The 23269-nt window shown below is 52.9% G+C and overlaps 3 protein-coding genes across 3 annotated transcripts; 2 read left to right on the top strand and 1 right to left on the bottom strand.

The window, feature by feature from the left end:
- The first annotated feature begins 189 nt into the window (after positions 1-189).
- LOC142403872 (olfactory receptor 14C36-like) lies at positions 190-981 on the top strand. Its single transcript, XM_075490170.1, has one exon. The coding sequence runs from the start codon at positions 190-192 to the stop codon at positions 979-981; it is 792 nt and encodes a 263-aa protein (XP_075346285.1).
- A 9135-nt stretch (positions 982-10116) lies between these two features.
- LOC142403873 (olfactory receptor 14C36-like) lies at positions 10117-10707 on the bottom strand. The gene has a single exon (XM_075490171.1). The coding sequence runs from the start codon at positions 10705-10707 to the stop codon at positions 10117-10119; it is 591 nt and encodes a 196-aa protein (XP_075346286.1).
- An 11360-nt stretch (positions 10708-22067) lies between these two features.
- LOC142403874 (olfactory receptor 14A16-like) lies at positions 22068-23000 on the top strand. The gene has a single exon (XM_075490172.1). The coding sequence runs from the start codon at positions 22068-22070 to the stop codon at positions 22998-23000; it is 933 nt and encodes a 310-aa protein (XP_075346287.1).
- Positions 23001-23269: the final 269 nt, after the last annotated feature.

Genomic DNA, 23269 nt, shown 5'->3' on the forward strand with positions numbered 1-23269 from the left:
CTCCACACCCAGAGGCAGCAGATGTCCAACAGCAGCTCCATCACCCAGTTCCTCCTCCTGGCATTTGCAGACACGCGGGAGCTGCAGCTCTTGCACTTCTGGCTCTTCCTGGGCATCTACCTGGCTGCCCTCCTGGGCAACGGCCTCATCATCACTGCTGTAGCCTGCGACCACCACCTCCACAGCCCCATGTACTTCTTCCTCCTCAACCTCTCTGTTCTTGACCTGGGCTCCATCTCCACCACTGTCCCCAAATCCATGGCCAATTCTCTGTGGGACATCAGGGACATCTCCTACACAGGATGTGCTGCACGAGTCTTTTTCTTCTTCTTCTTTATCGCAGCAGAGTATTGTCTTCTCACCATCATGGCCTATGACCGCTACGTTGCCATCTGCAAACCTCTGCACTACGGGACCCTCCTGGGCAGCAGAGCTTGTGTCCACATGGCAGCAGCTGCCTGGGGCTGTGGTTTTCTCTATTCTCTCCTTCACACGGCCAATACATTTTCCATACCCCTCTGCCATGGCAATGCCCTGGACCAGTTCTTCTGTGAAATCCCCCAGATCCTCAAGCTCTCCTGCTCACAATCCTACCTCAGGGAAGTTGGGCTTATTATTGTTAGTGCCTGTTTAGTGTTGGGATGTTTTGTTTTCATTGTGCTGTCCCATGTGCAGATCTTCAGGGCCGTGCTGAGGATCCCCTCTGAGCAGGGACGGCACAAAGCCTTTTCCACGTGCCTCCCTCACCTGGCCGTGGTCTCCCTGTTTCTCAGCACTGCAATATTTGCCTATTTGAAGCCCCTCTCCATCTCCTCCCCATCCCTGGATCTGGTGGTGGCTGTTCTGTACTCAGTGGTTCCTCCAGCAGTGAACCACCTCATCTACAGCATGAGGAACCAGGAGCTCAAAGATGCACTGAAGAAGCTGATTCATCCCGTAGTTTTCAGCAGCAATAAGCTGCTCATGTCCTTGCACAAGTGATTTCTAATGGACGTGTGGAACCTCCTGTGCTTTGGGAATTTCTCTGCGAAAATTCTACTTCTCCTGAACATTCTGCATTCCTTCCACTTCTCCAGAGGCATGAACCCACTCTGTCTGACCCAGAAGTCTTTGCACACGTGTCTGGCGCGTTGGCACAGCTGGCCTCCCATGTCACATCTCTGTAATAAAAGGGTTTTTCTCAGTGCCGCTGTCTCGATGTTGTGCTCTTCTTCCAAAGCAGAGGTAAGGAACAGGCTGAAGAAACTGCCCCTGTAAGGCCGTGCTGCTGTGCTTGGGTTCTCCATGGGCTGAGGGCAGGAGGGCTTGGGGCGATGAATTAGGGAAAGAGACCTGGACTGAGCTTTCACTTGTGGGTGCCAGTGCCCCTGGAGATGGTGATGATCAGCAGGGATCTTCCTGGGGCTGTCTCCCTGTGGCTCCCATGCACCACAGCCTGCTGGCTCTGCAGAGCAGCACCACCAGCTTGGGGCCCTGCAGGGAGCATGGGAAGGGGGCAGAAGCATCCGATGAGGCCAGCACAGACACAGTCCCCTGGGGAAAGGCTCTCTAGAGGCATGGATGACCCCTGCAGAAGAGCAAAGGCACAACTCTCTAGTTCCAGGGGGAAACTGATGACACAGAGAAACTTATTTCTGCATGCAGCAGCTTGGGACAGGCTGCTCTGTCACTGGGGCAGCAGGAGCAGCCAGAGGAGTCCCAGGGCAGGAGCCCTGTGCTGGGGAGAGGGCCTGGCACAGAGGGGCTGCCAGCAGCGGCCAGTACGGATCTCCTGTAGAAAAGAGCAGGGGACACAGGGAGACACTGGCCTCTGTCTCCTCATGCTCCAGCCCTGGGGCTGATGGGGAGGCTGACCCTCCTCTGCCCCCCAAGAGCTGCTGTGCCCTTCAGAGGGGCTGGGGCTGTGCTGTGGGTGCTCAGAGCTCTGTAGCACCCTGCGGTGGGCACTGCCATGGGGCCAGCCCAGCCTGGGCTGCTGTGCTGTGCTGTGCTGTGCTGTGCTGTGCTGGGGAGAGGGCAGGGGAGATGGGGAGATCTGAGGAGGGGCTGGGCTGGGCTGGAAAGTGCCCAGAAAATGCCAAAGTTAGCTGAGCTGTGTGCCCATGCAGATTGAGGACACCCTCCATTGGGTTTGTGGTATAGAGTCTAGGCTCATGGAATGGATCCAGGACATGAAAGGACAGGAGAGAGGGGGCTGGTCTGTGCCCTTGGTGGCAAAGACAGACCAGGAAGGTGATGCAGAGCAGTCATCACCCCCCAGCCTCTCTCACCAGCCATTTCCAGTACTGGCTGCTCACCTCAGGTTTATGCTGGGCTCAGTGCCTGTATCAGAGGAATGCCCAGCCCTGCCCGGTCTCTCTCCTGGCCCAGACCCTGGCAGGCTGGAGCATGGCTGTCTGTGAAGTCACACAGCTGACATGGCCTCTCCAGGACCTTAGAGAGGCTGCCTAAGAGGAAGGCCATGGGGTGACAAAGCCCCAAGGAGTGCTGTGGGCATCATGTCAGAGGGACCATTCCCCACCCTGAATGCACCCTGTCCTGTGCTGTGCCTGCACAGTGGGGCTGTGGGACCATGTGTGGGGCAGTGGGGCTGGGACGTCCCAGGACAGGTCACAGAAAGGGGCCACGGAGCAGCTGCCAAGGGGATGACAGCAAGGACAGGTACAGACAAGGAATTTATGTACATTGCATTTGCTGTGCAGGTATGAGTTTGGGAAAGGCAAAAATCACCTGGAGTTGGTGACGGCAAGAATATCAGGAGCAAAAAGAAGAGCTTTAATGGCTGTGTTAGAGACCAAGGCTGAACAAGGGAAATGCAGGGCTGCTGCTGAATGGAGAGGATTATTTATTAATAGCAGACACTGATGCTGGGGCTGAGGCACTCAATGCCTCTGTGCCTGAGTCTTTACTGAAAAGGTCTCCATGGCCTCTCTGTGCAATGAAGGGGTTCAAGGAGGAGGAGAGCACGTATTGGCAGAGACCTCATGAAACCCCAGAAGGACAAATGGCAGTTTCTGCCCCTGCAGGGGACTCACCGTGGTGATGGCACAGGCTGGGGGCTGCCTGGCTGGGAGCAGCCCTGTGGGAAAGGTCTTGGTGGGCAGGGAGCTGGACAGGAGGCAGCCGTGTGCCCTGGCAGCAAGGGAGGCCAGCAGGGTCCTGGGCTGTATGACCAGGAGCACGGCCAGGATACCGAGGGAAGGGATTCTCTGGAATGTTCCATCCAGAATTCACATCCCCATTTCAGGAAAATATTGGCAAACTGGAGTGGGTTTAGCAAAGGGCCCTCAGGACAGCCAGGGACTGGAGCACTTTGCCTGTGAGGAGAGGCTGAGGGAGCTGGGCTTGTCCAGCGCAGAGAAGGGAAGGCCGGGGGGACTTCACCCCAGCCTGCCAGTACCTGCGAGGAAGTCATGGAGAATACAGAGCCAGGCCCTTCACTGTGGGGCATGGTGGGAGGGCAAAAGACAATGGGAGGAAGGTGAAAGAGGAGAAGTTCAGCCAGGATAAAAGCAAAACTTTTTCCCCATGAACTAAGCTGAGTGCTGGAACAGGTCACCCAGAGAGGTTGTGCAGTCTCTGTCCTTGGGGGTTTTCCAACGTGGACTGAATCAAGCCTTGAACAACTTGGTCTGACCCTGGTTCTGACAGGTTGCACTGCAGAATTCCTGAGGTGCCTTCCAACCTCAGCTCACTTATGATCCTATGATGATGTTGGGCCCTTTTTCTAACCGGAGCAGAGCCGATGTTTATGGGGCATGAATCCTCCTGTGCTGTCAGTGACCATCCAAAATAAAACATCTCAAGCAGTGAAGAGAGGTCGACACCTCCGTGTGACTTGCTCTGGGCAAAGACTGAGGAGCCCTGGGCAGGGAAGGGTTTGGGGGCATGGACTCTGTGCAAGACAGAAAATGATCTTGTTGTAATCCCTGTGAGATGTCAGTTAACGTCAATGGAAATGAAAGTAAGGAGAACTGAAGAGAAAGAGCCAAAGCCAAGAAATGTGTCAACATTCTTTTCAGCTTGTGTTCAGTCTTTGAGAAGGGATTTCCTTTTTTTTGAAAAGGAAAGTGTTGTCCAGATTGGGAATGGATGTAGGACACAAATGCCTTCATGTACAGGGACACAGACACCTGGTGCCAGTGGAGATGCCCCGGGAAGCCCTGCCCAGCCTCCACCTGCAGCTTGCAAGGTGCTCTGCTCTGCCACAGGTCCTCTCTGATAGACGCCAATGCCAGGCCAGCACCTCAGGGACACTGGGGCCCCTAAAAGTGGCACTGCCTCTTTATAGTCCAACAACTGATGGCTGCCTGGAAAGGTGAACAATTCCTTTTTTTTAACATTTAAAAAAATATACAAGCACATTTTCATCAACTGCATCATTCGAGTGCTTTTAAGAAATGGCAATGTTTTCCCACCATGACAGAATGGGAATTTCCTGGGAGTGTGCTAATGGCAGGAGAAGAACTATTGATCTTCCCCTGTACATGTATTACCACTCCTCTGTCTATTATTTCATCTGCCTCGTCATTCAGGTGTTTCTACCTCACCTAACTATATAGCCATGCCTAAGGACATGTTTTCAGTAGACTATGTGGATGTACGCTCTTCCCATTGCTCTCAGCTTTCCTCCTCCGCTTGCTCTTTGGTACTTCAGATGCCTCTCAACTGTCTGGTTTCTGCTCTGAGCTTCAGGGACTTAGAAAGTTGCCCCATCTTTCAGAAGTCTAATTAACTCTTTAGTCAACACCTTAATTGTGTTTATATCTATCCTTTCCTATGTCTCTGTCTCAAACTTTTCTTGTACGGAAATCCCTTGTGAAAGGTGGACCACGTCAGATGCTGCTTAGACTTGGCATACAGCTGAGGAGACATTTTTAAACTTTATTAAATTGTATCATGTTTAATTTTTGTTTCTTGGCAACGAAGAGAAAGCTTTCTGTGCCTGTGTGCAGCCAGGTCTCTAAGGCAAGCAGGCGGGAGCTGGTGCAAAGGAGCTGTACCATCCAGCTGCATCCCTCAGTGGACAACTCTGATGTGAGGAAAAGTGATGCAAGTCCCAGGTGACTGATGAGTGAAATGGTGGGAATGGGGATGTGAGGACCAAGGTTGTCCATACAGTGTCAGACCTCAAGGGACAGCTTCTCCTGCCTGTCCAGATGCCTTCAGAAGACCCTCTGGATTAATATCCATTGTAGAATGCTGCTATCACTTCTTCTGTAAACTGAAACAGGATAGAAAATACGCTTTAAAACAAAATCCTCCTTTATGAAATCTTCTTTGAAATCTTCATCATTAAGTGAATCTTCATCATAACTGAAGCCTCTCCAATTAGTTGTACAAGTCTTGAGGGTTTGAAGAAAGTTATGGGAAGAGACATGGCTCATTAGGGCTTTCTGTATTTTAATGAGCCCCATGGCGTGTTTGGTGCTCAGTCCATGAACTTCAGGTACTCAGAGGAGACTGAAGAAACCTCTCAAGAAGTCACAGTCAGAAGCACAGCCCAAAGTACCTCGAAGCATTCATGAGCCCCTCTGAGGGTCATTACTGACAAAGTCTCCCAAGGGACTCGTTAGAGCAGGTAATTGGAGGCCATGATGACAGGCAGGCAAAGGCAAAGTGCAGGCAATGCTGATGCTGAGAAAACCCTTGGCTTGTTGGATGAAGGAGGATGGCCATGCCCTGACCCCCAGCCCCTGGGAAGGGAGATCCAGTCCCTCCGGTGTGACTCAGGGCACTTCCTTGGGATGTGGGGAGTGCAATGCCAAGTGAAGGACAATGGTACAACACCTCCCAGTCTCCCCGGGGTGGGTGTGAGGAGGCAATGAGACCCCATTACCATGAGGACGATGTGTCTCCTCTTAGGCCTTTGTGGCAGGGACATCAGCCATAGCCAAGGGGACAAAGACCTCGGTTCTGTCAGGGCCTTTCAGCCTTGCCAGCGCCCTTGGCCATCTGCACCACACGCCTTCCTGCACTGTCCCATGCCTCTGCCTGTTTCCCTGCAGGCTGCAGACACCCAGTGTGCTTCCCCACCTTCTTCTCACCCAGTATGTCCCTACCTGTGCTGCTGTTTCTCCATCCTCACCAGCTGTTCCTTGAAACACAAAGCCATGGGCTGATCCACATTCCCTCTGGGTGACTTTTTGCACCACAGCACTACCTTCAAGATGACAGTTCTTTATCCTGAGGTGCACTCTGGACCTCCACAGCTGCAGCTTCTGGTGCTTTTCCTTTCTCATGCTGTTTCCCACTACGAAAAAACGTGCCATCATCTCTGAAAGCAATTTTCAAGCTGTCCCGAGCTACCACTATTCTTCCCTCAGCCTCCACTTCACCAGGCTAAAGAAGCCCTGGTCTCTCAGACTCTCCTCACATGACCACAAAGCATCTCTTGGCAGACTTTCTCTGCCCACGTAACAGTTCCTCCCCCTTCCTCCAGAACGGGGAGCCCCACACTGGGGCACACTACTCCAGATGTGGCCACAGCAGTGTTGAGTCAAGATGGACAATACCTCCCCTTGCCTAGGTGGCCACACTCCTCCCAGTGCAGCCCAATGTGCTCATGACCATATTCCTGTGTAGCAGCACTGCCTGCTATGGCATTCCCAGTAATGCCCAAACCCTCCTCCTTGAGGTTGCTCCTCAGCCAGTCATGTCTGAGCCTGCCTTGATGGACGGGTGGTGTGGTTTAATCCTGGCAGACAGCTCAGTCCCACACAGCTGCTCACTCACTCATGACATCCTATGGTATGGAATATCCCTTTGGTCAGTTGGGGTCAGCTCTGTCCCCTCCCAACTTCTTGTGCCCCCCCAGCCTACTTGCTGGTGGAGCAGCATGAGAAGCAGAAAAGGCCTTGATGCTGTGCCAGCACCGTTCAGCAGTAACTAAAACATCGCTGTGTTATCAGCACTGTTTTGGTTCACAAATCCAAAGAATGGTACTATATGGGCTACTACGATGACAATTAAAACTATCCTAGCCAAAAAGCAGTACAACAGTATGGTTCTGGCCTCTCATGCATGACATCAGAAGATCAGAAGGAGAAGACCCCTTCTCTTTGGAAAACTTCTTGACGTTTCTTTTGGTCAAAGCCCAGAGATTCTTGAGGTCCACTTGGAGTGAAGGTCCACTGTGTCAGAGGTTAACGTGGGTGTGCAGATGGCTCACCTGGCTTGTGGTGACTCTAACAAGATCACAGCAATAGGAATGAAAGGACATGACAGCTAATAAGTAAAACGAGGAGAGCATAGTTAAATGGAATTGCAGTGGGAAAGCCTGGTGCTCTGCCTTGGGATAGATGATGAGCCTGTCGAGAGCTTGTGAGTGAGGATTAGCAGGCAGACCAACATGGGTGACCTTGCAGTGGGTATCTGTTGTTGAGTGCTTGATCAGGAAGAAGGAGATGAGCCCTTCTTCAGGCCACTGGAAGAAACCTCATGTTCTCACAACCTGGTCCTCCTGGTCTTGGCATTGAACCACCTAGGTAGCTGCCTGAGGAGCAAGATAGCAAGGCACAACCATCCCAAAGGCTTCTGGAGGACATCGATGATAACTTCCCAAGTGTGCAGAGATGGGCTTAGGAAAGCCAAAGCCCAACTCGAGCTGAATCTGGCTAGCATCCTGAAGGAGAACAAAACCAGTTTCCACAACTACGTAAAGAGCAAAAGGAAGACTATGGAAAATGTACGTGGTATATGGTCCAGGATATGGAAAAGCCCAAGATAGTCAATGTCTTCCTCACCTCAGTCGTTCCTGCTAGGACCGGCCTTCAGGCATCCCAGGGCCCTGAGACCAGAGGGAAATGTGGAGTAAGGGAGACTTACCCTTGGTGCAGGAGTCTTAGTTTAGGGAACATTTAAACAAACTGAACATACCTGAGCCTATGGGAACTGAGGGGATGCACCCACGAGTGCTGAGGGAGCTGGCCAATGTCACTGCGAGGCCACTCTCCATTCTCTTTTAAAGGTCATGGTTACTGGGAGAGGTTCCTGAGGACTGCAAGGAATCCAGTGTCAATCCTGCCTTGAAGAAGGGCAAGAAGGAGGATCTTGAGAGCTGTCAGCCTGTCTCCTCTAGCATCCTCCTGGATGCGCTGATGAAGTATAGGTTAGATAATTGGAAACTGAGGTAGACTGAGAACTTACCAAATAACCAGGGACAGAGGGTTGCGACCAGCAGCACAAACCCAGCAGGAGCTGTGTTGCAGGACACCAAAGCTCAGCCCTCAGTCTGGGAGCTGCCAGCAGGCAGTGCCAGTGGCTGCAGCACCCAAGAGACCCCAAGCCCATGAGCAGCAGTGAGTCCTGTTCTGACCATGGAGAGCTGCTCTGGCTGCAGAGGAGCTGCTGGGAGCACTGGGTTGGCACTGCCCACCAAACATGTCCACCCCGAGGTGTCTCTGGGGTCCCTGGAAGCACTGCAGTGACAAGGGGGAGAGCTCTGCCTGCTTGGGGGCTGGGGCTGGTACAAGGAAATGGGGTCTGGAATGAGCTTCCTGGAGCAGTTTCTCCTGGCTGATGATGCAGCCACAAGCCGGGCTGGATATTCGGCCTGAGGGACTCTTCTTGAGGGCCTCCAAGGGCATGGGGATGGCCTGCAATTTCCCAAGTTCTCCTCGGCATGCTGCCTTTTCTGGTGGGGCTCACAGGGGCTGCCAGCCCTGCAGAGGACCCAGGAGAGCTCTTGTCCTTCCTGTGGCCACAGCTGGACCGCAGTCCTCCAACTCAGTCCTGCCTGAGGGGCGTTATATGGGGGTGACTTTTGGTTTAAGGGCTGACACACGGGGTGGGGAAGGTTCTATCAAGGACACGTGATGGGCACAGGGACTGAAGGACCACAGCAAAATGACGTGGCTTCTGTGTCAATACTGCCTTCAGTGCAAGCCTTGACACAGGTTCCCAGCCTTCCTTTCCATGCCACCCTTCAGGGGGGACGATGGCACTAAGAGATGGCAAGTGGCGGACACCAATCCTCCTCCAGCCACTTCCCAGGCCTGGAGGAGCACTGGGACAAAAAAGGACTTACGGCTCTGCACCATGAGCATGCTTTAGGATACCCAGATTCTGGGTATTATCTTGGAGTAGCTGAACACCAGCATTTTTCTCTCAGAGGAAATTTCCAGCCCTGGTGAATTCCTGTCTGATCTCTCCCCATCCCTCCCCTGAGCTGGCGTGGTGCTCCCAGCCCCTCCTCTATGCTCCTCACAGGGCCCCAAGCTGGCAGTGATGCTCTGCAGAGCAAGTGGGCTGTGGGACCATGGAGTGACTCCACACTGGCTGTGCTGGTCAGGGAGGGAAGCGGCTGCAGCTGGGTGGGCAGCAGTGCCACTGAGCTCCTTGCCAGGGGTCTAAAGCTGTGGAAGGAGCTCAGAGCATTTCTCATGACTCAGGATGTTTTCCAGCGTATACATTGAACCATCCTTGGGCTTTTAGTGAAGGAGACATGAATCACCCTCCCGTCTCCTTTTTGTGATCTTGCTGGGTCCCCACAGCATCCCCTGGAATGGCAGAGCCCTTGTTTGCTTGTGGATACTGAAATACAGTGCTTTGCCTTTGGGCAACTTCACCTTGGATGGTCCCTTCTTTTGGGAAGCCAACCTGCAAGCACATGATCTCCCTGTAGATGCCCTGTGCACTCCTGGGGACTGCTGTTTCCCCTCCAGAAAGCTGGACAGCTTCCATTCAGCTCTGCAGCATGTGGGAGAGCACTGGGCAAGAAATTTGGAGCCCATTCCCCATCTCCAGTGGCACTGGGCACCCACAACTGAGAGCTAACTCCACCCCTCATTCCCCAAAATGTCTCCCAGTGCTGCCTCCCCATGAGCCCACTGAGAACCAAGCTCAGCAACAGGCCATGGTGAGCACAGTTCCTGGAACCTAGTCCTGACTTCAGCAAAAAGAAGAGCCCAGCCTTCAGGAGCTGCCATGGGGACACACCATTTATTACAGAGATGCTCCTCAGGAAGACAGCTCTGACACCCTAATGACCCATTTCCCAAAGACAGGCACAGCCAGGTCATGCTACTGGAGATGTGGGATGAATACAAATATGCCTGTATGACCATGGTCATCATGGGAAAAACTGGAATTAACCAGTGAGGAGGGATGGGTAGCTTAGTTCTGCTGAAGGTAAAACCATTGAATGAGCTTCATCAGTGCATCTTTGATCTCCTGGATCCTCATGCTGTAGATGAGGGGGTTCACTGTTGGAGGAACCACTGAGTACAGAACAGCCACCACCAGATCCAGAGATGGGGAGGAGAGGGAGGGGGGCTTCAGGTAGGCCACCATGGTAGTGCTGATAAACAGGGAGACCACAGCCAGGTGAGGGAGGCACGTGGAAAAGGCTTTGTGCCGTCCCTGCTCAGAGGGGATCCTCAGCACGGCCCTGAAGATCTGCACATAGGACAATACAATGAAAACAAAACACCCAAGAGCAAGGATAAAACTGATGACAAGAAGCCCAACTTCCCTGAGGTAGGAGTGTGAGCAGGAGAGCTTGAGGATCTGGGGCACTTCACAGAAGAACTGGTCCAGGGCATTGCCATGGCAGAGGGGTATGGAAAATGTATTGGTTGTGAGCAGCACAGCATAGAGAAACCCACTGCCCCAGGCAGCTGCTGCCATGTGGACACAAGCTCTGCTGCCCAGGAGGGTCCCGTAGTGCAGGGGTTGGCAGATGGCAACGTAGCGGTCATAGGCCATGACGGTGAGCAGATAAAACTCAGCTGACATCAAGAAGATGAAGAAAAAGACCTGGGCAGCACATCCTGCATAGGAGTTGTCCCTGATGTCCCACAGAAAATTGGCCATGGATTTGGGGACAGTGGTGGAGATGCATCCAAGGTCAAGAACAGAGAGGTTGAGGAGGAAGAAGTACATGGGGGTGTGGAGGCGGTGGTCACAGGCTATGGCGGTGATCATGAGGCCGTTGCCCAGGAGGGCAGCCAGGTAGATGCCCAGGAAGAGCCAGAAGTGCAAGAGCTGCAGCTCCCGCGTGTCTGCAAATGCCAGGAGGAGGAACTGGGTGATGGAGCTGCTGTTGGACATTTGCTGCCTCTAGGCATGGGACGCTGTTGAAGAAGGGAAACGGAGTGAGAAGTTAGGACAGACTTTTCAAGGAAGAAAACAAGAATCTTTCATTTTTCCATTTTCTTTATATTCTTGTAGATACTCCTGTCCTACCTGGGCAATCATCTTCAAAGTTAGAAATCCTCAGCATTTATATCATGAGACCTGAGTAGCAAAGTGTTCACTGTCACTCAGTGCAGGCTGTCGGGAGCTGGTCTATCTATCGCTCTTGTTCCCAGACGCCCTGCGCTCGCGTGTGCTGTAGTTGGAGGATGATTGCAGTGGTATGTTCCCCTTAAAAGAAAATGCACCCTGCTGAGAGTAGAGGAGTCTGGACTCAAAGCTCAGATCTCCAAACTTGTTCCTCTTTCACAGGGCAACTGACAGTGGCCTCAACACTCCCCTTCTAGGCAAGGACACGCAGGGCACCTTTCAGCTGCCCACTCTCGTGGCTTCACTTAAGTCAGCAACTCAGCACCACACAGCCGCCTGCTCACCCTCCCCCCCGCCCCGGTGGGATGGGGGAGAGAATTGGAAGAGCAAAATTAAGAAAACTTGTGGGTTGAGATAAGAACTGTCTAATAATTCGGAAAAAGAAAAAATAATATAATAATACTATTAATAGTAATAAAAAAATATAACAAAAAGGAAAACAACAAAAGAGAGATATAGGAATAAAACCCAGGAAAAAAAGAAGTGATGCAAATGCTCACCACCCACTGACCAATTCCCAGCCAGTCCCTGAGCAGCGACCGCTACCCCCTGGCCAACTCCCCCCGGTTTATATACTGTGCATGATGTCATATGGTATGGAATTGCCCTTTGGCCAGTTTGGATCAAGTATCCTGGCTGTGCCCCCTCCCAGCTTCTTGAGCACCTGGCAGAGCAGGGGAAGATGAAAAGTCCTCGACTGGTGTAAACATTACTTAGCAACCACTAAAACATCAGTGTGCTATCAACATTATTCTCATCCTAAACCCAAAACACAGCGCTATATTAGCTACTAGGAAGAAAATTAACTCTATCCCAGCCAAAACCAGGACGCCCACCTACAGCTGCTTTTTAAAGACCATGTCCACAGTCTTAGCACCTCTGGGGCTCCTTTATGGGTGTCTCAGGTATCACACAGATGCTGTGAGACAGCTGTGCCTGGTGTCAAGCTCACAGCCAGGCAGAACACTGCAGGGAAATGGTCAAGTGTTCTGCAGAGAGGATCTCCTTTGGGGAGAGCCATTCGTTTCACAAGCCCACAGGCCACATTTCCTGGAGCCCCATGGGACAGAAGGGGGCTGGGACACCTCACCCCCGCACAGACCCCTGCCTAGGAAGCCTTGAAGGGTCAGTGTCAGAAACTCCCCCAACCCCACGGAGCCCAAAGGCAGGAACAGGAGCAGCACAGGAGGGAAAGTGGGAAATGAAGGAGCAGCACCACAATGCTTCTGCCAAGAGAGGCAAGAAGAGAGACAAAGGCACTTGAGAACGTCGTCACCGTAACCAGCCGTGCACACAGCCTCACATACAGCCATGCTGCACGGCAGTCACACTCGGTCCCTGTGCTCTGCAGAGGGAAATGGGCACTTGGCTGGAGAGAGGCACCTCTCCTCTGCTGGAGCTCTGGCTGCAGAGGGGACGGCTGATGCCTGGTGCCCCACGGCCATGAGGGCAGAGACTTTGCTGGGTCAGAGAGGAGGCAAGGGGGCTTGCTCAGCGGAAGGTGACCACACTGGAGGGGGTGACAGGGAGTTTTACCAATTCTCCTTCCAGTGATGTTACTATTTTTAGTTTTCTCTTCTTCTTCCCTGCCCACCCCTCTGCTTCTTGCACCTTTTCCACCTGCTTCCCTGCCCCACATCGTTTTCCTCACAGCAAATTCTGAGAGACCCCATCCCACCGTCTGTGCACTCAGTTCTGCCCTACAGAACACTCCCCGTGGGAGGGCACTGTCTAGGGACATCTCCCTGCTTGCAGGTGGTAAAGAGCAGGTCAGAGAAACCGTGATGTTGCCAGCAGAGGTGATGCTGGTGCTGCCTGTAGGCTGAGGGGTAGGTGAAGGCAGTTTATGAGGTTCCCAGCAGACCTTCTGATCACGTAACAGTTCAAAACTCCCAGTCCCTTCTCAGAAGTGGCAGCTCCTTTGCCCTTTACAGCCCCACAGCATGAAATTGAAGCCTAAGAGAAGCACCTTCCTTTCCAGGTAGCCCCTGCCTGCACCTTCCTCTTGAAACATCCCCTTGGAAATGCCCTGGGGCTGATCTGGAGTTGTGAGCAGCCCTGACCCATGCAGCACCCTCTTGACAGCAGAAGGACCCTGCCCTGCCCTGCCGGTGGTCCCTCCTTCCACCCACAGCTTCTCCCCACAGCACTGTGGGGAGCTCCCCGGGCAGGCTGAGTGCTGACCCTGGCAGGCAGCAGAGACCCTGTCATGGCAAACAGCACCCTGGGGTGCAGGGACCCTGCTCGGAGCCTGGGGCAGCCCTGCCTGCACACCCAGCTTGGCACCCCTGCAGCCATCCCTGGGAGGAGGGAGCCATCATGCCCAGTCCCTCTCATGGTGCAGCAGGCAGCGTGCTCCTCTGGAGCATGTCCTCTTCCTCCTCCACACCAGGAAAGCCAGGAGAGCCATCCTGGCAGGTCGTATCAGCTGTGACATGTGCCAGGTCTAGCAGACACTTCCAGGAACTCATCTGCATTGCCCTGCAGCCAGAGACTTACCGTGTCAAGGGCTGTGAAGATTTCTCCAGCAGTGAGCTCTCACCTCTCCTCCCACTCCAGACTGCCTTTACCCTCTCTCACTTCTCTTGTCTGCCCTCAGTGCCTGCAGGCAGTGCCCTCAGCCCTGCTGCCCTTTGCAGAGGAGCTGCTCCTGGGCAGAGCTGTCTCTCGGCAGCGCTGCCCGCTTGCCAGGAGCTCCCTCCATGCCAGGAGCCCAGCCCAGCTCAGCAGCAGAGGACCAGCCCAAGGCAGCACTTTCTCTGCCCCCTCTGGGCTCCCTCCAGGTGTCCCTGGGGCTGCAGGGGAACCTGCTGGGAAACAGGCTGAAGGCAGCACTCATGTTCCCTCCCTCACCTGCAGAGAGACACTTCTTCCCAGCACTGTCATTTCTGCGATGAGGAAAAAATTTGCCCATTAGAATCACCTTTCCTCGTTCCATCATTAGACAGGACACCCAGGCAGGTACAGGGAGGAATCTCCTTTACCTGTTCTGAGGGAAGGGATTCAGCTGAGTCAATCGAGGCATCTCATCCTGGGTGTGTAGTCCTGGTGCTGGAAGGGGACTCAGCTCCCTCCCATGCCTGCCACAAACCCACAGGAGGTGGAAGTGGGATTTCCTCACCTCAGTCCAGCTATGCACAGAACAGGCACCTGCATATGAGCTCCTTGTCTCAGCTCCCATGGTCATCAGTGCAGATGGATGCTAGGAGTGAGATTCAAATGTCTGCAGACACTTGAGGTGCCAGAAGTAGTCGAAGACATGTGCAGGGAACTGTAAACTGAAATGGAGCAGTTCGTAGAGACAGGGTAGCATCTGGGGGCATCCTCTTGGAGGCTGTTGAGAATTTCCTTTGGCCATCTAAAAGGTTGCCAAGTTATGGGCAGCTGAACTTGTTATGCTCAGGGCAGCTCCTAGAGTTACTCATCTGAACAGTTGGAGTCATGTGGCATAGGGAGAGCTCAGCCTCTTTCTTCTCCTTCTGCTGTATTTACCAGATCTCCACTGACTCCACTGGCAGGTTTCTCATGGTCATCCCCACGTTGCCTAACAGAATTTAGGGCAGCCACTCAATGTAATGTTCAAATCCAGGCCCACAGAGCTACGGGAGATGCCAGGGCTTGCAGGAACAGCAGAGGACTTACAGGAAAGCAATTCCCATTCAGAGCAGACGTGTAACAGACACCCCAGACAGCATCACAGGGAGTGCGATTTGCTGCCTGTGTGCCATTGACTGTTGCCATCAGTCAGGGGCATCGGTCATCAAATGCCATCAGAGAGGCAAGGTCTGTCCCTCCTCTACCCAATAGCTGCAGGCGTTGTGTGAACACGAAGCACATCACACGGGGGTCTTTACTCAGTCCCTTGATGATACAGTCAAGGAACAGACCAATCATTTTCCCAATGTGCCTGGATACATCTTGTCTTCAAAGACAGCATCCTTCAAGCACAGCAATGATCCTTATATAAACTAATTGAAACTGGAAAGTGAATGCAACAGGAACCAAGAAGAGCTGTTACTACATCAGGAACAGTTAAAGAAGAAAGAGAGAGACTGTGGGATCACTGCTGAATTTAGTAAGAGCAGGTGTAGACAGATTTGAGATACTCTATGTCCTCTTTGCATCAGTTATACCAGCAATTTCTCCCAGACCTTTGGGCTCTGAAGCAGTACTCTGGAGGAGAACAACCAGGGCTGGATGGGGATCAAGCCAGGGTTTACTTGAGCAAACTACACCCTTACCAGTCTGTGGGACTGGAGAGGTTGCATCCAAGGGTGCTGGTCAGCACGGTGAGCTCATGTGGATGACGGAGCACAGCCACCCCCAGCAGTGGGCATTCCCCATCTGTCAGGCTGAGGCATGCACACAAGATGGAAACATCTTTATCATCGCTGATTGGCACAGGAGGGACCTTCCTTCCTGTGGCATTCTCAGGGCTATCCTCTTCCTCAACCTCCACCCACAGACATCCCCTGCTTTCCATTGCTGGTTTCACACATGGTTTTGAGCATTTGCTAAAGCCACCAGCCATCCCCTTGTTTCTCACTGACATCCCCCAACCCTCTCTCCCACACCTACACATGGCCAAGCACTACTGCTCCGGGTCACTCACTCTTCAGAAGAGGCCTTGAGCATTTTGGATCTTCCAGATGCTTTTTACAATCTTCCTTGCTGCCTCCAGAGCTCGCGGTGAGCTTTCCTGGCCACAGCAGGGCCTTTTGTACACTACCTTTTATGAAACGGCTGTCTCTTTACGACTGTCTGTGCAGAAAGAGTAGTCACAGAAATGCACCAAATATATCAGAGCAGATGCTGAGTGAAGTGCCAGTAAGAACCAGGTGAGCTAGCCCCATGCCTGTGGCTTCCTCGCAAGGAATCTGTCCTGAGAAGGGGATCCAGCCTCTCCCGCTCTCTGGAGACAAAAACCAGCAGTGTCCATGCCACCTGGGGACACAAAGGTGACTTTTGCAAGACCACCCTTCATCTGAACCACTTCAGATATGTACTTGTGGACTGGGTATCACGCTGTCTATTGCAAATACTGATTCCATTGGAATTGCCCAGAGGGGCTACCACAGATGCAGATTGCTCCGCTGCAGATACCTATATTGAGGCAGATTAATGCTTTTGTTGTTGTGTTTGTTGTTGTAGATACTGACATTCTTAGGGAAATCACAGAAACACTTGAAGGATAATTGGAGGGTTACCACCTTAGCGGCCCTCCAGTGAACTGGTTCCTGTTTGCCATTGTCTCATGGTCATTGTGCAGGGTGTGGTGTAAAAGGTGCTGAGCAGAGGGGGATAATCACTCCTTCTGGCTGTGCTCCTGCTCACACAGCCCAGGATGCTGTTGGCCGCCTTCACTGCTGGCTCCTGTTTTGCCTCATGAAACTCCAGGACCACCAGAGCCATTTCCACAGAGCTGCTGCCCAGCCACGCAGCTCCTGGCCTCTGTCGCTGCAGCCTATAACTCCCCTGCTCAGTCCTTGGGTCTTTCTAGAAGATGTATGCAGGATTGGCTTTTTGGTTTCTCCACTCCTGATGACCTTCCACAATGTATCAGAGCAGCCCTGCTATGACATGGGCCTGGTCTCTCAACATCCTGGGATTCATCCCATCTGGTCCAATGGACTATGAAGGGTTGAGCTTACCTAAGTAACCCCTGACTTGACCTCCATCCACTGCTGGATTTGCCTGGGGTTCTGCCTCCCTGGTATATAGAACTGGGTGACCTTGCTGGTGAAGACAAAAGCCAAGAGTACCTCACACCTATCTACACCTAACTTGAGCAAATTCAGCCACACAGTATCTTCATTTCGTCTTTTTGTCAGACCACAGCTGTAGTGAGCTCTGCTGCCCTTCTGTGCTGCTCACATGGGCTCCCCCACTAAAAGTCACAAGACCAGGCCAAAGTCTGCTCCTCTGAGGTCTGGCATCTGCACTCTTCTATTCTCCTTCCCCTTGCGAGGTGAGACCCCACTATTCCATGGTCATGACAGCCAAGGCTGACACAGGTTTTCAAGTCCATGTACAGTTCTTCCTTCTTTGAGAGGAACAGATGCAGATGAGCATCACCACAGATGACCAATCTGGCAGCTGTGCTATAAAGACCTATGTCCCAAGCTGTGTCTTGACCAAGCCCCTCCAGAAAGCTCCAGGACTGTTTGCATGCTGTTGTGGTCCCCTCCCAGTGAATGCCAGGGTAATTAAAGTCCACAGGGGGACTTCAATGGGTTCTTTGTCTCCCACCAAAATGTCACCCTTACCAGCCTCTCCTCTGACCCTCACCCACAAGGGCTCACCCAACATGTTCATCCCACAGAGGAGCTCCACACACCGAAGCAGCTCCTTCACACTGAGGACACTTCCCTCCTGACCTTTCTGGCCTCCTGATCATCCTGTACCCACCCATCACAGCAGCCCAGCCATGTGAGCTGTCCCAACAGGCTCAGCTGTTCTTCCCTCCAAGTGGAATGAAGAGGTTGCACACACAGCCCCAGCTCCTCCTCTCTGTGCCCCAGGCTGAAGGCATCAGTGCATGTCTGGGCTGCAGCACCTCAGCTGGGGCACATTTGGGCTGAGAGCAGACTTGCAGCAGGGAAAGCTGCTACCAAGCCCCCAAGCCCTCAGCTGTGCAAAGGCTTTGCTTCAGAGCAGAGACATGCTGGAGTGGATGGCAGAGGGCAGTGTGAAGAAGAAGTGAGGTGCCCACAAAGAGAGCAAAGCCCGCTCTCCCCAAGGCCAGAGAGAAACAGAGCTTGGCATTGCATCTGAGCAGGAGAGGGGTTTGCTGTCTCTTGTGTCTGCAGCCCTGAGGGCCTGTGGTGGAGGTGAAGCTGATCTCAGGAAGGAAGAGATGATGTGGAAAATGTCCTTGGCGTTGGACATCCTGTGATTCAGGCACACTGTGAAAATCACTGGCGTGATCCATGATTGTGACATGGAGGGGGTGGTTAAACGATGGGGGAGAGAAGACCCAGCAGAGTTTGATAGGGAATGTACATGACTGGAGACCTTGGCGTGATGTGCTTTGTATTCATGCACTGCCCTGCATCCACTGGAAAAAGAAGGGAACAACCTTGCGTCAGTGCAGTGCTGCGATTCAGTCACTGGCCCAAAGGCACTGAATCTGTCTGAGATGCCCTGGGTGATGCCTGTCACACAGTGAGTTTGAATGGGGATGGGGTTCCTGTATAGGACCTGTGCTGTCCATGTCAGCTGCATGTAGTTGTGCTGCAGAGCCCTGGCATCTCACTTAGCACTACAGGCCTGTACCTGGATATTAAATTTAGATTCAGTTGCCCTGAATTAGGTTGGACAATTGGAGTACAAGGGATGCACTTGACAAAGTTGCTATTATTCTCGAAGGATGTGTAGAAAATACAGTTGATGGTGAAGAGAAGAGAAACAGAGCTCTCCCTATGCCGCATGACTCCATTTGTTCAGTGAATACCTCTATAGGCAGCCCTGTACAGAAGGAATATAGTGGTCCTAAATTTGGGCATCTGCTGTCATTCAACCTGGCAAAATTAATTTCCCATCAGCCTCCAAGAAGATGCCCCCAGATGCTGCCCTGTCTCTATGAACTGCTTCATTAGAGCTTGCAGTCACGTGAGCATATCTTGGACCACCTCCTGAACCCCAAATGTCACCAGGTGTTGGTGTCTTAGCAGCTCACTCCTGGTGTCCATCTCCTTTCTTACCATGGGATCTGAGATAAGGAGCTCACATGCAGGTGCCCATTTTGTGCACACCTGAAGGGAGGCAACAGGAATCCCACCTCCTGTGGGTTTGTGGTCTGCATGGGAGTGAGCTGAGTCCCCTTCCATCCCAGGACTACAGACCCAGGATGAGATGCCTCTGTGGACTCTGCTGAATCCCTTCCCTCAGCAGGGGTACAGGATATCCCTCCCTGTCACTGCCTGGGTGTCCTGTCTAATGATGGGATAAGGAAAAGTGATTACAGGATGTAAATCTGATTCTGGGAAGTGAAATGACACAGCTGGAAAGAAGCGTTTCTCCCCAGGTGAGGGAGGGAACGTGAGTGCTGCCTTCAGCCTGTTTCCCAGCAGGTTCCCCTGCAGCCCCAGGGATGCCTGGAGGGAGCCCAGAGGGGGCAGAGAAAGTGCTGCCTTGGGCTGGTCCTCTGCTGCTGAGCTGAGCTGGGCTCCTGGCATGGAGGGAGCTCCTGGCAAGCGGGCAGCGCTGCAGAGAGACAGCTCTGCCCAGGAGCAGCTCCTCTGCAAAGGGCAGCAGGGCTGAGGGCACTGCCTGCAGGTGCAGAGGGGAGAGGAGTGAGGCAGAGAGAGGTTAAAGGCAGCCTGGGCTTGGAGGATGCTGAGAGCTCACTGGGAGAGAAATCTTCACAGCCCTCTACGTGGTAAGTCTGTGGCTGCAGGGCAATGCAGCTGTGGTTCCGAGAGGGATCTCCTAAAGCTGGCACATCCCACAGCCTAAGGGATCTGTAAGCACAACTCTCAGAGATTCTCTGGTGTAGAGGAGGAGGACATGCTCCAGAGCAGGGAGTCCCTACTGCACCATCAGAGGGACAGGGCATGATGGCTGCATTCTCCCAGGGATGGCTGCAGGGGTGTGATGCCGGGTGTGCAGGCAGGGGTGCCCAGGGCTGTCCTTCCGAGCAGGGTCCCTGTGCCCAAGGGGCTGTGTGCTGGGCAGGGACTCTGCCGCCTGCCAGGGTGAGCACCCAGCCTGACTGGGGAGCTCCCCAGGGTGCTGTGGGGAGAAGCTGTGGGTGGAAGGAGTTACTCCCAGCAAGGCAGGGTCCTTCTGCTGTTGAGAGGGTGCTGCATGGGTCAGGGCTGCTCAGAGCTCCAGATTACCCCTAGGATATTTCCAATACAAGATTTCAAGGAGAAGGTGAAGACAACGGTTACTATAAAGACAAGGAGTTTTCCTCAGTCTGTTTTCAATTTCCTACTCTTGAGGAATGGGAGGGGATAAATGATAAAGGAGTTTGAATTTTGACAAGACAGTAAGAGTCCTGAACCGTAACTTTGAGGGATCAGTAGGTCTGCCAGGCATCTCCTAGAGTGTATTCAGCCACTCTGCCTATGGACAGCACCAGCATTACCTTTGCTGGACCCATCAGGGTGTTTCTTCCCTGCCCTTTTCCACCTGCAAACAGGACCATGCATGCAGCCAGTGCCCTGCAAACAGGCAGGTTTCTGTAGGGCCAGGGGGAGTGCACAGAGGTTGGGATGGGATCTGTGAGCACTGACAGGGAAAGACATGGGACAGGGAAACACCTCCCAGGAGGAAAATCTCCAGGCAGCAAAGATATGATCAGGGAATGAGAAGAAACAAAAACCAGACATGATGTGGGAGGGAGAATTCAGAAATCTCCCTATGATCCCCTCCAATGCAGACCCCTTCCCCTGAGCAAGCCCCCTCGCCTCCTGTCCCAGCCAGCAAAGCCTCTGCCCTCAGGGCTGTGGGGTCCAAGGCGTGAACCACCTCCTCTGCAGCCAGAGCTCCAGCAGAGCCGTGCTGCAGCTCTCCAGCCACGTGTCCATGTCCCTCTGCAGAGCACAGGACTGAGAGCAGCTGCCTGGCAATGTTGGTGTCTGATAAGTGGTGTGCAAAGCTGCATGCAAAGCTGTCCTGAGTGCCTGGCTGCCTCTCCACTTGCCTCTCTAAGCTCACTGTATTTTTCCTTGTTTCTCTACTTGTCTGTGTTATTTTTATCTTGTTCCTGCTGTCAGGCTGTCTGGGGAAGTGGAGTTTCAGCGGCAGAGTCACACACTGATCTTGTGTGTCCTTTCATGCAGGTGTGTCCATGGGAACCAGTGTCCCAGCTTTCCTCTAAGCTGTAGGGCTGTGGGCAATGCAGTCAGAGCATCTAGGGAATGAGCTGAATCTCCCTTACTCAAATGCCATCATTAGGACAATTGGCTATCTCCTTGAGGTGTCATTCCCAGCTGTGAGCTTCCCTCCAGGATGCAAACCTGTCCTATAGCATCTTGGTGTTATCTGAAGACCCACGTAGAAGCAGACACATGCTACGACAGAGAAAATGCTGCTGGGTTGGTGAAATGAGCCCTGTGTGTCCTTGGCTAGAAGTGGGGTGCTGAGACCTTGAGAAAGGGTGAGATATTTAGTGGTCTGTGGTGGATCCCTCTGCTCTCAGCCGAGCCTGGTGGTTTTCAAGGGTAACATGGGCGTGTGATCACCCTCCACCTCAGAAAGGTGTAAGCCAAGTGAAACTGGGAACTAGAGAGAGACCAGGAGACCAGCTCCCCTTACTCTGCACTAATCCACAGGCAACCCTCTTGCCTCACAGCACCCACTCCGTTCTCCCTGAGGCAGCAGAAATGCTGAGGGTTTCTGACATCCAAGAATACTCGCCAGGGGAGGTGGGGGGGAGCTGTAAAAAACCCTAGAACTCTTAAACTGCCTTTAACATTCCCTTTCCTCAGAACTGGGAGTGCAGATGCTGGCAGGCCCTTCTGCGTTAGCAGTGGTTTCACAGGACAGAGATGAACACCAGGACTGGTCCCTGCCCTTACCCACTTTTGCAGAGTGGGGCTGACTTAGCAAGAGTCTGTGGGCAGATGCCCTGCTCTTCATCAATCACACGGCCAGCACCAAGGAGGGCTCCAGGCACACATTTGCAGGAAGGTCTCCGAGAAAAAGACAAGGGTGTCTGTGTGTAGCAGGGGGAGGGTCTATGGGAAATGGCTTTGATTTTGGTCTGAGAAGTCTCCCCTAACTTGTCACTGTCTTTTTCTCCTATGACAATGCCCCACACCCAGAGACAGCAAATGTCCAACAGCAGCTCCATCACCCAGTTCCTCCTCCTGGCATTTGCAGACACGCGGGAGCTGCAGCTCTTGCACTTCTGGCTCTTCCTGGGCATCTACCTGGCTGCCCTCCTGGGCAACGGCCTCATCATCACCACCGTAGCCTGCGACCACCACCTCCACACCCCCATGTACTTCTTCCTCCTCAACCTCTCTGTTCTTGACCTGGGCTCCATCTCCACCACTGTCCCCAAATCCATGGCCAATTCCCTGTGGGACACCAGGGCCATCTCCTATGCAGGATGTGCTGCCCAAATCTTTCTGTTTGTATTTTTGATATCAGCAGAGTATTGTCTTCTCACCATCATGGCCTATGACCGCTACGTTGCCATCTGCAAACCCCTGCACTACAGGACCCTCCTGGGCAGCAGAGCTTGTGTCCACATGGCAGCAGCTGCCTGGGGCAGTGGGTTTCTCACTGCTGTGCTGCACACGGCCAATACAGTGACAATCTCCCTCTGCAAGGTCAATGCCCTGGACCAGTTCTTCTGTGAAATCCCCCAGATCCTCAAGCTCTCCTGCTCACACTCCTACCTCAGTGAGGTTGGGCTTCTTGTGGTTAGTCTCTTAGTAGTCTTTGGCTGTTTTATTTTCATTGTGCTGTCCTATGTGCAGATCTTCAGGGCCATGCTGAGGATCCCCTCTGAGCAGGGACGGCACAAAGCCTTTTCCACGTGCCTCCCTCACCTGGCTGTGGTCTCCCTGTTTATCAGCACTGGCACATTTGCCTACCTGAAGCCCCCCTCCATCTCCTCTCCATCCCTGGACCTGGTGATGGCAGTTCTGTACTCGGTGGTGCCTCCAGCAGTGAACCCCCTCATCTACAGCATGAGGAACCAGGAGCTCAAGGATGCAGCGTGGAAACTGATAACTGCTTGTTTTTTTCTAAAGTAAAAATATTCCTCTGCATAGAAGTTATAATGTAACTCATTACAGGCCCAGCCTGTCATCTGGGGTTTTTTTGTTGTTTGTGGTGTTTTTTCACTTGTGAGAATGTTGTCATCTCCTCTCTAATTCACTGTCTGCTTTTCTTTTCTGACCGAGTGGCTGTGTAAATGACGAGCCATGCTTTCTGTGCATTGAAACAAAATAAAGGGCCCTTCAGTGACTTTCTTTTTCCTGAGATCCTTCCTCCAAGACCATTTTGGAGCTGCAGGGACAGT

This window comes from Mycteria americana, unplaced genomic scaffold (assembly GCF_035582795.1).
Source record: "Mycteria americana isolate JAX WOST 10 ecotype Jacksonville Zoo and Gardens unplaced genomic scaffold, USCA_MyAme_1.0 Scaffold_46, whole genome shotgun sequence".
NCBI classification, from domain to species: Eukaryota; Metazoa; Chordata; class Aves; order Ciconiiformes; family Ciconiidae; genus Mycteria; species Mycteria americana.

Excerpts from the sequence above, each read along its gene's own strand:
- LOC142403873 (XM_075490171.1), bottom strand. The coding sequence starts at position 10,707 with ATGGCCTATGACCGCTACGTTGCCATCTGCCAACCCCTGCACTACGGG.
- LOC142403872 (XM_075490170.1), top strand. The coding sequence starts at position 190 with ATGTACTTCTTCCTCCTCAACCTCTCTGTTCTTGACCTGGGCTCCATC.
- LOC142403874 (XM_075490172.1), top strand. The coding sequence starts at position 22,068 with ATGTCCAACAGCAGCTCCATCACCCAGTTCCTCCTCCTGGCATTTGCA.